This window comes from Rhea pennata, chromosome 2 (genome assembly GCF_028389875.1).
Source record: "Rhea pennata isolate bPtePen1 chromosome 2, bPtePen1.pri, whole genome shotgun sequence".
In the NCBI taxonomy this organism is placed as follows: Eukaryota; Metazoa; Chordata; class Aves; order Rheiformes; family Rheidae; genus Rhea; species Rhea pennata.
The window spans coordinates 114,177,026-114,192,720 of record NC_084664.1 but is presented as its reverse complement, the minus strand read 5'-3'; the positions used below and the strand labels follow the sequence as shown (position 1 = coordinate 114,192,720).

Sequence of the window (15,695 nt, the reverse complement as noted above, 5' to 3'; positions counted from 1 at the left end):
GAACAAAATAGGTAGAGCTAATGCTTTCCTTCATTCAAATGTCATTAAATGCAGTTTGCCATTTTTCTAATGAGCTATCCCTCAAATTGCATTGCACTGCTTTGTCCTTTCTCCTCCCTTAAACAACTAAATTTAATCATTTTTTTCTCAGCTAAATTGGATCCAAAAGAAACAGCTCCTTGGCAGATGAAACTCTCTTCTAAATAAGAGCTGCAAGACAGAAATCAGTTGGTGTAAACAAAGATAGGGAGAAAGAGACAAGATGCAAGAGAGATCCTGCAGTTCTAAACATCGCATAAAATTTTATCTCCAAAAGCTAAAACTTATCTTCCATACACCAAAAATAGATCTCTTATAATTCTAAGGAAACCTTCAGCTTAAAAGAAAAATGAAGAAAAAAGATTGAGAACTATTCTCAAAGGCAATGAGATATTTTTAAAAAGTAGTAAATTGGAAAACAGATTTATATTTTGTTACTTATTTTCTATTAAATGCACTAAGTCATCACTTTTTACTCTTGGATTCAACACCTACTTTTGTTCTGCATTACAACATAATTCAGCCAGTAAGCTCAAAGTATCTATTTGGCAACTAGACCTACCAATACAAGGCTCAAAAAACAGAGGTTATTTTTCGATCAGGCCATTAACCTGAAGGCTTTAGCCATGGTTAAACTTCAAGCCAAATATCTAAGAAAATAAACACAGTCCCTATGAGACAATATGAGAACTCTGTTTTTGTGCTCCAACAACTTACCTTAGCACAACGCTAAATTATAACACTTGCAAATCTTACTTTTCCAAGAAAAGAAAATAAATGTTAAAAATTAAATAAATGAAGATATCCCCTTTAAAAGAGTATCATGTCCAACAAACAATTCCAATGACTTCATGTCATTCTGGAGAGTTACCACAGAGTTGATACCACAAGTAGCCCTTACGTGATGCTCTCAAAATACTTAGGAATAGGCAAATAACAATATTCTCACTATATAGGTCAGTAAATCATGAGGGAGAGGGACTCTGGATTTAGAAAGTCATTCAAAGTCAAAGAACATAAGAACAACTATGCAAGAACAACCTAAAGGCCTATGTTGTTCACAGTTCTCCTCTAACAGACTTAGATATTAGATGCGTAAGAATAATATGAAAAACAAGGCGATTACAGAGGGACTCTTTACAGCATCTTTATACCGTCTTCTGTAGCCAACAGTTTAAGGAGTTTGAGTCAGAAATTTTGTCGCCAGGTCATTCTGTTCTTAATAGCCTACAAGGGGCACATTATCCATCAGTCTGTCCACACCATTTCAGAACCTATTTAAACTTTCACATTTAGGAATTCATTGACAAGTGATGTTGTGATCATGCACTGTTTGCCTTCGTGTTAAACCTGCTAACATAAGAACTAGAAAGCACACAATGAGGTTATAAGAAACCGAATAATCACACCCTAATTTCTTTCTCTATTTCATTCTTTCAAAATCTCCACATTCAATGCATTTTCCAGACAAAAAAGTTTTAGTTTATTTAAACTCCTCACAGAGAGAGGGAACCAGGAACAGATTCAACGTCTGAATTCGCTATCTTATCTCATCTAAATTTCAGTAACCAAATCTGCAGTAATGGAAGTTAAGCACAATGAACTGTTCCTATTTAATTTCACAGGGGAAAAAAAGCTATGTTTTACCTTTCACTTCCTGGTGTGGTAATTCTATAAAAACGATGCCTCAAGTGATGTTTGTCCCCATGATAACAAACCGTGCACAAGTCATAATTTGTGCATTCAGCGCATTTCCATCGTATACCAATAATTGGTTGCTGTCGACAAGTATCACACATAGTCCCATCATGCTTGATACCTGAAGGAAAAAGCAAAAACAACACACAACTGTAACAGCATTGCTACATCACTATACAGATTTCCACTGTACACTATTATAATTTGAAACTATATAAGAAAAAGTTAATAATAAAGAAAACTTAATGAGGATACCATATCAGCCTGTCTCCACCATTAATGGGGGATAAGGGAGAAGATCAAGAATTTGCCTCACTTTTCTAGTTGCCAGTCTGTTTCTGATTTTTTTTAATCACTTCTCATCTGTTAAATTCGATGAGCTGCATCTGCTCTTTCTATCTATACAAATGAGGAATACTGTAACTTATAATTAAACTTATAGTAACATGCAAAAAATCCAGGAAACCTGGAATTCCATCACAGGATAAGTGTCTCAACAGATCATACACCACAAAGAACTAGCAATCAACTGTGCATGAGTGTTTGAGAACCACTGGTTTGATTTACACATTTCATACAATAGAAGACAGGTATTTAAACTGTATTCACTTAAACATTGGGAGAAACTAAACTCAAACTCTTTGACAGAGGCAATTAGCTTCATGAAAATCTATGTTATCATTTTGAAGCATTTAACTATTTTGTTACACATTTCAAAAAGAATCTGCCAATAATAAACCAAATGTAACCCACCAGCATGTGCTCTTCCCAACCTTCAAAAAAAAAAAAAAGAAAAAGAAAAAAACAAAGTTTTGAAGTCTACTCATTCTAATAGCTTTGCCAAGCTATAGCTGAGCAAAATTGATCAACCAGAGAAATTTTTACTCTGTGCATTTTGAATACAATAAACAGCAGCAAGATTTTTTTTAAAAAAATCAGATTCTGCTGCTGTCTGGAAATATTTGGGCAACAGAAGAGATAAGTACTGGCATTCAGTATGTAGCACAAGATAAAAATAAGCACTAAAAGGCTGGAGTAACACAAAACTCTCCCACTCGCTCACCCTAAAAAACACAGATCTCTGGAAATAGAAAGGAAAAAGAATGGTTCTTATCCCCTCCAGAAGGGCTGTTTTAGGAAATGAGAGCAAAATCCACTACAAACTTATTAGCTATATGTGTTCAACAGCTAAGCCACCTGCCATGAAGAAAAACTAGAAGTTGAAAGGCAAAACTGAAGGAACACTGTCTGATCACTTCACAGAAACACAGAATAGCTAAGGTTGGAAGGCACCTCAAGAGATTATATACTCTACCATTCAAAGCTGCTCAAGACCATGTCCAGTTGGGTTTTGAATATCTCCAAGGACAGAGACTCCACAACCTCTCAGGACAAGCCGTTCCAGCGTTCAATTACCCTATATTTCAGTTTGTGCCCATTGCCTCTTGCCCTGTCACTGGGCACTACTAAGAAGAATCTGGCTCTGCCTTCCTTACCACTCCATCAGGCAGACAGATTAAGACGACCCCTCCTAAGCCTCCTCTTCCCTATGCTAAACAGGGTTCTCAGGCTCTTCTTGTATGTCAGATGCTTCAAGTCCTTGATTACCTTCGCAACCCTTTGTTGGACTTGCTCCAGTACGTCCACATCTTTCTTGCACTGGGGAGGCCAGCACTGAACACAACACCCCAGAAGTGGTCCCCCCAATGCTGAGTAGAGGGGAAGGATCACCTCCTTCAACCTGCTGACAATGCTCTGCCTAATGTGGCCCAGAATATCGATGGCCGCCTTTGCCACAAGGGCGCATTACTGCCTCATGTTCAACTTGGTGACCACCAGGATCCCCCGGTCCTTTTCCGGGAAGCTGCTCTTCAGCTAGTCAGCCTTCAGCCTGTACTGGCACCTGCAGTTATTCCTCCCTGGTTGCAGGACTTTGCATTTTCTTCTGCTGAACTTCGTAAGGTTCCTGTCAGCCCATTTCTCCAGCTTGAGATCCTTCCAAATGGCAGCACAACCATCTGGTGCACCTTGTATGTCATTTCTCTTAACCAAGGAAGTTTCTCTCTACAGTCTTGACTGTAAATGTATTTAGGAAGATTTCCAGCCTCATGATTAAAAGTTGTCCTGATGTATGAACACTGGAATAAAACCGTATTTAGTTAAGGCTGGAAAAGGCAACACATTTGGAACAAAGACTGAACACACCACTGCAGAGATCTGAGCAGCATGTCAGGGCAGCCAAGGATAGCCTGCAGCAACAATGAAAACCCTGAAACTTCTGACATCATGCTAAGAGTCACTAATTCTTGGAGCAGTTCATGACTACGGCAGCATTCAAGTGTTCATTACAAACTCCATGCTGAAATTTTGAAGGCATAGTTCAGACAATTCCTATAAGCTAAACGTCATTTGCCAGCTCCAACTGTTGGACAAAACACCTCATATGTTTTAAAAAAAAAAGGGGGGGGAGAGAGAGAGAGAGAGAGAGAGAAAGAAGAAGAAAATACTCTATATTTAAAAAGTGTTGGATGGTAACTATGACAACCAAAACAAACATTTGGAAATATCCCATGCATGTTTTCTCCCCACATAAAACTCCATCAATGATCTTTCTCCCAATATGCAACGGTAACATCAAAGGGGGAGCAATTATTTTCATTCTGTACATTCAGACTTCGATATCTGGTATCTGTTGATATCTGCTACACCCCAAAAGATAGTATTAATTATGATCTTAAGGTGGCTGACTCACTGCTATGAATAGTATGGGACTATTTCACACACGGTACGATAGTCTTCAGGAGTAGATGCGGAGACAGATAACTAGTCACCATTTCTATAACCTTGCTTAAAGTTTCTACTTACTTACAATGCTTAGGTTGCAGGGTTTTAGGGTGTTGAGTGGGGTGTTTTATAAAGTGGATCACTAAACATGGTATTTCACACAGCAACAGAGAAGTTACACAACTTTGGAATTATTTAAATGGTTACTGAACTTTATGCAAGATAGTTTGCTATCTGAGAATCACATTTACTCTGGATGTAAAATGGCCAAGGTATTAGGAGCCTGAAGGATCTTTAAATTTGTGCAAGCAGTAAAGAAAGAGGGCAAAAGAAAAGCATAACCAGGAGTCATATAATGCAAAATTAGGTTGTCTCATGGCAGACTTGAATAAAAACTAAATATTTCAAGTCAGTGAGGCAGAAGCTGCTGTGAAAAAACTCACAGGGGGTCAGCGGGAGACTTTCCTTAGGAAATACAAAGGAAAACATGTACAAAGATGTTTGATTCAAAAGTTGTGTTAGTGAATACAGTGCTAGGACATACAAAGAGAAGTGTACATATCTTCTGTTTAGAGTCTACTGAGAGGGTCACGTAACGTCATGGATCCCTGAGCACTGTCCCAGTAATTGCACTCTTTCACCACCCACTCCCTTATAAATGATTCCAGCAGCAACACACACTTCAGTAAGTCCATGTCTCGCCAGATCGTCCTGCTCCATTCTTACGATTTTACCAGCAAAAGGGTTTGCAGGGTTGAGTTGTAAAGTGGATCAAGACATATCAGGCTGAAAAACAGCCAGAAGGAAAAATATTCAGCTGGATCAGTTTCCCAACCCAGTTCTTTGTGGTGCTACAAAATACTGTTGTCATAAGAAAGCAAGCACTGCAGGTTAGGAGCTGGCAGGTAATCTAGCACAAAATGCATAACCACTGCATTAGAGATCTGAAGGGAGAAACAGATTTGAGTGCCTCTGGTGACAGTGGACTACAGGAGAGCTTTAACTTCAGCTGCTAAAAAATACGCTGAAATAAGGTACAACTGCCAGATGATAAAATAAGATACCTAACCCCTTATATATGTGTATAATATAAATGAAATATGCTATTTAAATCACTAGTATATTTCAGAAAAGGTTGAAAGAATATTTTTTTAAGTTAAGCCACATATAGGAAGTGGTACATGAGCATCTGAAGACAAACAATTAAAACTATTTCGCTAAACAAACATGGTGATGATACAGAAGTCAAACTATGCATCAAAACTCAGCACCTAGGATCTGTCATTCACGCTACACACACTTCAAGGAAAGAAGGAAGACAGTATTTCAGACTAGCTCTGGTCTAGCCCAATGGACCAAATGCTCATCAGCATTTGTATCGCATCTTTCAGTTCTGTTTCATCAAAATGGAAACCAGTTTGCGCACTCTGAAACCACGCTGTGATGTAAACCAAAGCCCAGTATGCAGGAACAATCAGGAGACTGGATCAAGAGTAGGCTCTGAGGCCAGACTAAAGTGCTATTCTAAATGCAACCTGTAGCTATCATATAAACTGCTTCTGCTCTTTGACAGGAAGGCTATTTTAAAAAGGTTGAGAAACACAAACTTTATTAGGAAAGAATGCTTTCATTAAACCATGGTCATACTTGCTCTTAAAGCTGCAAAATGAGATAGAAGCAGTCTTGTCCAAATTTACTAATTTTTCTTGTTACGAATTAATTTCTTTTGTTTTAGAAAGATTTTCGAAAGTGGCAATATACAACTCTCCAATAAAAGAACCAAATTTTAGTAGTAAAACAAGATGTACAAGGGGTATCCAAATCAACAGTAGTTTAAATAATTTGTTCTCAGAACCAGGAAAATCCGATTTTCAATGGACTCATGCCCTTAGTTTGCTAAGAAAAACTCTAATAAGCCAGTATATTTTCATATTATAATGATAATACTCCCATTCAGTATATTATCCCCAGAGATACTACAAACTACTTATTAATTTGTTTACATCCCAATTTAAAAAGCAATATAGACTTTTTTTCCCCCATTCTTCCACTCTAAATAATTCTGAAGCTATGGCCAGACTCCAGCCACACTGCAAAACTGAAATCTCAGAGGTAAGCCAAATTAGGGGAAAACAAGAAGGGAAAACTCAAATCAGTGCCCCCATAACACAATTCATCTATTAAACATTGCATTCGGTGGCAGTCTGTTGAGTGATCCTTGCATACGAGGGACTCCACAGTCACCAAAGCATGTGTCCTATCTCGTCTGGTAAGGGTATCTCAAGATACACGAGGAGGGAGAGGGTTATTGTGCACGAGAAATGGGGGAAGGGCAGGAAGGTTAGAGAACAAAGGACATGTTCATTAAAAAAAAAAGCATTTCACAAGTATCACTGCTCATGAAACTATCCGATTTTTAGCTTTAAGGGGCTTTGCTTGTATCTACAAGGAACCACCAAAAAAAAAAAATCCTTACTAATACAGTTTGTCTTATTTACGATTTCATGATGATTTATACAACTATTTAGGTTACAGCAAGTTACCAATATCAATAGAGCCTAAATTGTTAACATTAGCAGAACACAGCATGTATAGCTTTTCAAACTAGATATTCGCTCACTTTATTTGAGGGGTAACTCCTTGTCAAGATTGCATTTCCTGACGCCAGCTCCTTCTCCAGCTTCTCTCACTCATAATTAGGTAAATATTTTAAGCAGGAAAGTAACAGCGTTACTTTGAACCAATCATTCAGAAGAGGAAACGGATGGTAAATTAATTTTTCCTTAAGCTTTGTAGAAAACATCGTCAGAAAGAATAAACACAGAATTTTTATGTAACGATCACGAGTATTACATGAACAGTCAGGAGTGCTCTTCAAAAATGTGCTACTGTATAGCCTTCACCTTTTGCAGGAGACTGCCCTCCCTTTTAAATACAAAGCTTGCCTTTCCGTACTTCCCCATTAATCTTTCTTGCTTTGACATAAAGCTGTAGCTTCTGTTCAGCTACTCATAGTCCTTTCCATATCTTTTTCCCAACACTATCAAAAAATACAGATTCTCAAGACCCACGTGGTTTTCTTTTTAGGTCTTAAAGAAGAAGGCTATTTTACAAAAAGACATAGATTCACTTGCAAACAATCTGACTGCTACAGGACACTGCTAATGCATCCTATTCCATCACATGCTTCTTTCAGGACCCCATCACACAGGGTGTAACTGAAATTTCCTTTCTTTTTATATTCCTAGTTTAATAACCTCTCTCAATCCCTCTATCTTGCTTAAAAAAATGCTGGCCAATGCAAATGGCATCACCAATAGGCAACAGGGGGCAAATTAATACAACTACCTTGAAACAGATCACTGAGAAACAAACAAAACCTCTTTTCAAAATTTGTTCAATACTCAGATGACTGTGCCTGGAGCAAATAGGTAACAAGAGATAATCCACATAAATCTTTGATTAATTTTTATGTTAATAAAAACACTCCTAAAATAATGGCACTAACAGTATTTAATTTTTATGAGAAGTTTACACAGTCTTGCAATTTGGATTATAGCCTACAATTACTAACATAAGAACAAGTACCTCATTTAGTCAATAAGATATTGTTCTTGCATCAAGCAAAAATGCACATATATTTGTGCGTGTGTGTATATATGTATACATATACATGTATGATTTTTTTTAAAAAGAATGGACTAAGAACATTGTTTGTTTAACTCAGTGGGCCCTTGGTGCACCACAACTATTTTTAACAGTACAGATTTAAAATTCAGAGTAACATCATTTTTAAGAGCTTATAATCATGTATGATTTTGCACATCTAATAAAAAGGGCTCCCAGCAATAAACAATCTAATTTTGTTTTCTACTGCTGTATTTTTATATTTACTTTCACTATGAAATTAGGTCATGTTCTGACTGTAAATTTATTAATCAAAGAGAAAAAATGCTTTTTTAAAATGTAAGATCCAGGTTTGAGTTAAGATTGTGCTAATTATCAACAAACCAACAAAAATAACAAAATGTCCCCTCCCCCATATTTTATAGTACATTTTTGTTCAACAGGATCATTATTAATGCTACAGTTAAGAATTCTTGTCACCTAATCCCACTTTTCTTGTAATTATTTATATCAAAATTATTTAGACACCCTACAGATAGTATCAAAATAACACCTAGAGTCAGAGTCCTTCATACTTAACAGTGGACAACCATTACCCCAGACAACAAACAACTAAATACAGAAGGTGAAAATCTATAGGAGGGAAGTGATTTGCCCAAGATCACAAGGCAATGCAGTAATAAAACCAAGACTTCAGCCCAAACTGACAGCATCCTAGTCCCATAAACTTTCCACTGGACTAGTGCTTCCCTTTTGCTACCGCTTCTTTACGGATTTCTACTCTTCCTATCTCCAGGGAACCATGACCTCAAAACTAACTCTCTCTAGCCAAATGCAGCTCTAGGTAGCTCCATATAACAGTTCTGCACACTTACTGGCCAAAACCTCAGCAACTGAAATATCATTTAAAAAGCCTGAAAAAAAAATGTGTTTATGAATTTTCCAAAACAATATTCATAGTCCTACCCGAAGCAGAAATTGAAATTGTAACACAGTATAAACATAACTGAACATTTTAAGGACCAAGGAATTATAAAGCACCCTCCCCCAGAGGAAAAAAAAAAAAAAAAACAAAAAAAAACAGGATTCAAAACTGAGTATTAAGTATAGGTCTCCAGATAAAGTTAACAGGATACCGTCAGCTTGCAAGCAAGTCAAGCAGAGCAAGAACAATGAGTATTCAAAGCTCATATTCAACATTCATGCATAAGTTTATTTTTAAGCAGAAGTAGTCCCACTGGTTTCCAAAGGGCATTAAATGCAGGTAAAATTTCAAAGCCCAGGCATCTGCAACACAAGGACCTACGACTTTAAAAGCTACTCTTAACTTCTTGTGCCAAGGTCCACTTCCAAATGATTTTTAGCTGAAGTTTCAATAACATCTACCTTCCCAAACTAAAACAACCAAACCACAAAACCAATGGAGAGGAAAGTACTCAGACATAGGAAAAAAAATTTTTTTTGAAAATTTACCTCAAAAGTTGATTTTTTTTTCTTAGCTACATTTTGGTAATTAATTAGAATGAATTATGGAATTCTGCCTTTAGCTTCAACCTATCACCATAATTTTCCTCTCTATTACACTATACATAGCTGGCTGAAAGATGGTCTCTCCTCTCCACCATATTCTAAATGAAAAACAGATTATGAAAACAGTACACATCTAAGTATCCCCAAAACCCTGACAAATCACCTCACTATTAAGGCAATCCTGCCAGGCCCAAAACCAAGTATTTTTCTGATAAAACCTCTCAACACAAATACATATATTTTAAGTTTTCACTGTAGAACAGGTGCTAAAAGGAACATTTCCCTGCAGTGTTTGCAACACCAATACTGCCGCATAATGTCAGTGCAGAATAACAAGAGAATGAAACCAAGCGATCTAAATCCATTGTCTAAACTGACTGAATTTAAAGCCTAAATATCAAGCGGGCAAGAAATCAGAAGAATGAATGCATGTTTCTTTTGCCATTGCTTTGCTATTCCACAGCAGGTCTGGCAATGCAGATAAAAGCCAACACACACATTACAAGCAAGCAAGCAAGCAAGAAAGCGGTTGAAGTACTGTTTTGATGTAACCGTTTTCAGGCAAAAAGGTGCAAAGGTGCTACACCCCTTTTTCTTCAACCCTCCCTGCCTACACTTGCCTCAGGATGGCTGAGTCCCAGGACAACTTCTCCTCTCCCCATGACCCTATCTAACTCAGGAGACACATACGTGTGTATGTATGTGTTTTTACATATATTCATATTTTCACACACACACACACACATATATATATATATATATTTAATACGCGCCCCCGCAGAGCCACGTAAGGAGGGGGAAGGGCAGCTTGCTTTGAGCCCACGGCAGCGAGACGCGAAGGAGCATCCCGCAAACGAAGAGGGGCGCGCGCACCCGCCCACGCCCGCCCCCGGCCCCACGCCGCTCACCCGTGGGCGCGCTGTCGAGGATGCGCAGGTCGTAGGCCCCGGAGCAGCGGTAGTTGGCGGCGGTGCCGTTGTCCCAGACGACCACCACCTCCTCGGGGCTCTCGAAGCTGCGCACGGTGCCCACATGGCCCTCGCCGCCATCCTGCTTCCCCCACTTCCAGTCGGGGCCCCGGACCACCCGGGCGCCCACTCCCTCCACCATCACTCGGTTGTTCCGCGAGCTGCTCATCCCGGCGACGCCCCGCGGGCCCGGGCCCCGCGGCGGCTGCAGGGGGAGCGAAGCCCGCAGGCGGCGAAGGGGGACCCCGATGGGGGCGGCGGCAGGAGGGAAGGGGGGGGGGAAGGAGGGCAGGCGGCGGCGAACAGCCGAGGGGATGCGGCGGGGGCCGGCGCCCCCTCGCTCCCTACTCGCCCCCTGCCCCCCACGCCCCACAGCGCAGCGCGCTCCCGGCGGCGCCCGCTCGCGCTCCCGCCAGCCCCGCCGCTACATCCGGGCACTGCGGCTGCGACGGCGGCGGCTCCAGGGAGACGGGCCGACGCAAGCAGCGCGCAGCGCCCCGCGCATGCGCATGTGCCTGCCGCCGCCCGGCTCTGCGCAGCGGCGCGGCCCGGTCGGGGCGGTTGGCGGCGGCGACCTCCTTCCCCAGTTCCCTCATGCCAAAGCGTCTCCGTGCAGCTGCTACGCAGCGGGTAGCTGCTGCATCGCACCGCTCCTCTCTTCAACTCACCATTTCCCGCGTATTAAGCCGTGTTAAAGGCACCGAAGGGCGAACCTGTGCTTTCCCACAGCCCTGCGGCCTGTGGAGAGCCCTCGCCTAAGGCGTGTTCACCCAGAGCCCGTGTGCGAGTCCAGATCATGATTCCTCAGAAACCACCTTCTTCATAAGCCAGTGTGAACGGCACTCGCTTTCACAATATTCAAGGATTTTCTTCAGCTCCATACATCCTATATAATCTTGTTTGGGATATAATTCTTAAAAAAAAAAAGGGGGTTCCCCCCCTTGTCTTTATAGGCATGCTCAGTGTTGAGTTCCTTAAAAGCATCCATTTTAAATGACGGGCCGTCTCCACAAACAGTCAAAAGAATAGTCCTTAGCCAAGAGGGAAATATCTGGCAAAAGGCAGCCCAGCTACTCTCATGTCCTGGATAGTTTCTCCTTTTCTGTGCTTCCTTCCATCTTTGTGGTTATTAATACAACTGGAAGAGTCTATGAGATCATTTCCTGGCTTCTCTTGGGTACTTTGCTCGCAATATGTGTAGCAGAGCAGCATAATATGAACATGTAACCACTAGATTACCATAACATTCCTCATATAATTCATTCGTTCCTAACCCAGACTAAGACTAAAAAGTGTTGCTTTAAACATAAAATTGTACCCTCACAGGAGCCACTCCCAAGCACTGTGCCTCCAGTAGAAACCTCAAAACCCAGGCAGATACCGCCCTAGGAAAGCATGCAGTTGTTAGGCAGTTTGGGTTTCCTTGCAGATACTTTTCCCCATGTAAGAGCTACCACAGCTTGTACTAGCTTGTTACAGTTGGGGCATTTAATTTTACTTAAAAACATACATAGCAAAATTTCCCATGATATTTTGGAGGGTTCAGAGTGTTTGCCTTCTTGATGTATCAAAAGTTCTAGGATTGTAATGTTCCCAATTGCCTAATTACACTTTTTTACACTGTGATGGTTACGGGCAAGTTTAAGGTTCGTGCTTACCTAAGGGTAACCCAGCGCACATGTTTTCCATTACCAGTGCTGGATGAAAAAGGCTTTTTGCAACTAAGAAATATGTGCTAAGAAAACCAACCAGGTCTGAGATCAGTTCTCCTGGAGAGAATCAGAAGGGTTCATCCCTTACATTAATTTTTCCAAAAAAGATGTCTCTTAAGTTATAAAACTTACATGAACGTGTAACCACTAGACTACTACAACCTGAAGGTTATAAAACTTAAAGAGAGTCTGCTGCTCTAGTTCAGCATCAGTGCATGTGTGCAGATATCCCAGAGCTGCTTCTCTTCAGATAATCCTCCTGACTGCTCCTGCTTTCTGTATCCTAACAGCCCCTGCTTCTACTCACCTGCTTTTTCTGTCAAGGTATTTACTTGCAGAAAACAGAATCTCTGAAGGTGCATAGGTTATCTTTGGTGCCTGTGGTTTATACACATGAGAATATAGGAAATAACTAGGGCCAGGCATCTATTGGGCTGAATGTGAACGCTCCCCTAACAACAAAAAGAGAGTCCTCCATAGCTTGAAATATATAGGCTCTCATGATTTTAACGGTGCAGTAGAAAATAAAAGAGTGAATAGACTAATCTCGAGAAGTATATTTCTGGTGACTTATTTCTGAATTCTGTTGTCCTGACACTTCTAGATATTGTGTATAGAACAGGCCTACAAAGCTGCGGAAGTCACAAAATTGTCATTGACTATGTAGTCAATGACTACAATGCAATGACTGGTTTCTCCAGAATCCCAATGTTTTTATTGTGTTATCTTTTATAATTATACATTGTATCATTTATTCTGTATACCTGCTTGGCATTTAACCAATCAGTAAGGAAAAAAGGTCCTCAGCTCTTGAAGATTTTTATCATAATTAGTCTTCAGTATAACCAATAAATACTGGTTTCAGGTGTAAATTTAAAAAGAGACCACAGAGAACAGGAAAGTTTGGGGGAAAGATTTATATTCAAGTGATACTAGATATTTAGTGGTCCTATCTAATATTTTTCTCTTATCAGCTCCGGAGCAGATATCGGCATGGAAATCAGTACTAGAGCAACATGCAAAAGAAGCTAATTTAGAGCAAACTCCTGAAAGCTATTTGATTTGCAGAAAGGTGAAGTTAGATGAATCAAATTACGAGAAGCATAAGAAATGAGAGAAGAGCAAAGGTATAAATCAGATGGAGATCCCATAGGATGTTGAATGCCATTAACGTATTGTTACAAGAAAAGTGACTGATACAAGATTTTTGTGGATATGCATCAACATTTTGTTTACATTGGGAAAGCAGACACAAGTTCTGCAAGGAAAGAACCCATTCTCTGTTTATAACTGAAAAACTCGTGTTGATTTAGGAGTTTTCAGAGATGGAGCAGGTTAGCTGATTGGTTGGCTTTACATAGCATAAATGCATCTGGCATTTTCAGTTGTCTCCAACAAGTGTTTGGTCCCTAGACAGCTCTGTTCTCTTTTCCTGATGAATGCTGAGACCTTATCGTACATCTTCTAAACATACATACTCCTTATGCCCCTCCAAACTCATTGCACAGAATGGCTATTTTATATTTCTTAGAGCCAACATGTGCTTCACAATCCAGGTAATTTTAATCTATGAATCCTCAAACTGGGAGAAAAGGAGCTATTTAAAACCTCACTACTGGATTTGGTAGATTTTTTTTTCCCTGCTTTTTGGGTCTACAGTTTGGAAATCATACTCATCCATAACCCCGCTCAAACCCAGCAGCAGCAGACGCATGGACCTATATTCTTTTCTGCTATTTGTATTACAGAAGGAGACCAGCAAGGCAGACTGGCAGAGCAGCAACATCTTCAGCTGCTATAATAGAAGTAACCAAAGCTCATCTGCCAAAGCCCTTATTTACCTGAAAAGATGCTGCTGTAATTAGCTGCTGCTGCCTGTGTTGTGAGGCAGTGCCCACTCTGAACGTCAGGTAGTCAGGACAGAGCAGAAATCTCAGGCTGGAAGAAGAAAATCCACAGTGCTTTAGGTGCATCCAAATACATGTAATCAGAAAGACTTGTTAATACACATTTAGTGCAAAAATCACGATGCACCAAGAAAGAAAAAAACAAAACAACAACAAAAAAAAACCTACATAACTGGTTCCCTTCTGGCTATCCAAAGTTATGTGTATTGCTAAGTCATGCCATTCTGCAGCTTGATTATGCTCTTTCCTACTGTTTCCTGCTGTATTAGAGCAATCCAGTGAGGGACCACATTAGAAAACCTCTAGTTTATGCATATTTCAGTGCTGTGCCTAACCTAATGACATTTCCTTAAACTCCTTTGTTATTATTGGAGAGAATACTGACTCTCTGTAAGAGCAGCTGCTAAAAACACTTTCTCTCCTTGCCTTCTGCAAATGTTTTTTCTCAAGACAACTCTCAGCTGTTTTCCAGATGTCTTCACCATCCTTCACCCAAGCCTTGCTGGAGGTAATAAAAACTGTGCAATTCCTCTTCTAGCTACATGCTTCACAGTCAAGCAGTTATAAAGAAAAACTGTCTTGCTGTAGAGTCACAGGATATAGGACTTGAGAGATCATCCAGTACATGCTCCTGTTCATCTAAGCCATTCCAGAGAGCTGCTTGCCTAACCTCTATCTGGTTGCCTTTCAGTTCTGCAAAATGCCATGCATCAGGGAGTCTCAATACAACTATTCAAATATATTGAAGAAACACTTTGATAGATGTTTTTCTTCTTTGTCCTGTTTGATTAAAGCTAAGCTTGTTATATAGGATCTGGAATAGGCAATGCAGAAAGGGGACAATACTATTCCAGAAGAAAATCCAGTGTGAAAGATCTGCTTTTTTATGGTTTAGTATAAAAAATTCTCAGCTTCTCTACAAGACTATTAAATCATGGAGTTTTGAGCTTTTGTTTTACTGTCTTGCCATAAATTCTCAGAACATGTCATATAGAAGGATATATAAATAGCTTCCTAAGAGCTGAGAAACAGCATCTAGCTTACATATAATGACTAGGTTATAGCTTCATCTTAAAAATACAAAGATGCAGCTTGTGAACTTTTACTAATCTGAGCCCCAAAATTCTGTTTACACAGTTCAAGACTCCATACTGGAAACAGCAGGTTTCTCAGACCTCCTCTTAAAAACTGAAGACATTCTAGATCTAATTTTTCTATTGTTTTTTGAAATGGAGTTTTTATAATGCAGATTTTCTCATGTGGAAAAACTTGTGAACCTTGCTTTTCTCCAAATATTCGTACTCCTCTGTGTGGGACTAAGTCAACTAACTGAAGAAGAAAGATGGAAATACTGGCAAATGAGATGATTGTTTTATTGAAATTTATTGCCTCAGATGGCATTTTTTAAAAATTAAACGCATGTAATCACC

General features: G+C 39.8%; 1 protein-coding gene across 3 annotated transcripts in view; it reads right to left on the bottom strand.

Moving 5' to 3' along the window:
* The window catches only part of MIB1 (MIB E3 ubiquitin protein ligase 1), a 74,814-nt gene extending 63,814 nt beyond the window's left edge, over positions 1-11,000 (bottom strand). For all 3 annotated transcript variants that reach the window (XM_062570214.1, XM_062570215.1, XM_062570216.1), the window contains exons 1-2: positions 10,587-11,000; positions 1,687-1,858 (exon numbers count right to left, since the gene is read on the bottom strand). In XM_062570214.1, the coding sequence (XP_062426198.1) occupies positions 1,687-1,858; positions 10,587-10,815 (401 nt within the window). In that variant the 5' untranslated portion in view covers positions 10,816-11,000. The remainder of the gene's footprint in view (positions 1-1,686; positions 1,859-10,586) is intronic.
* Positions 11,001-15,695: the final 4,695 nt, after the last annotated feature.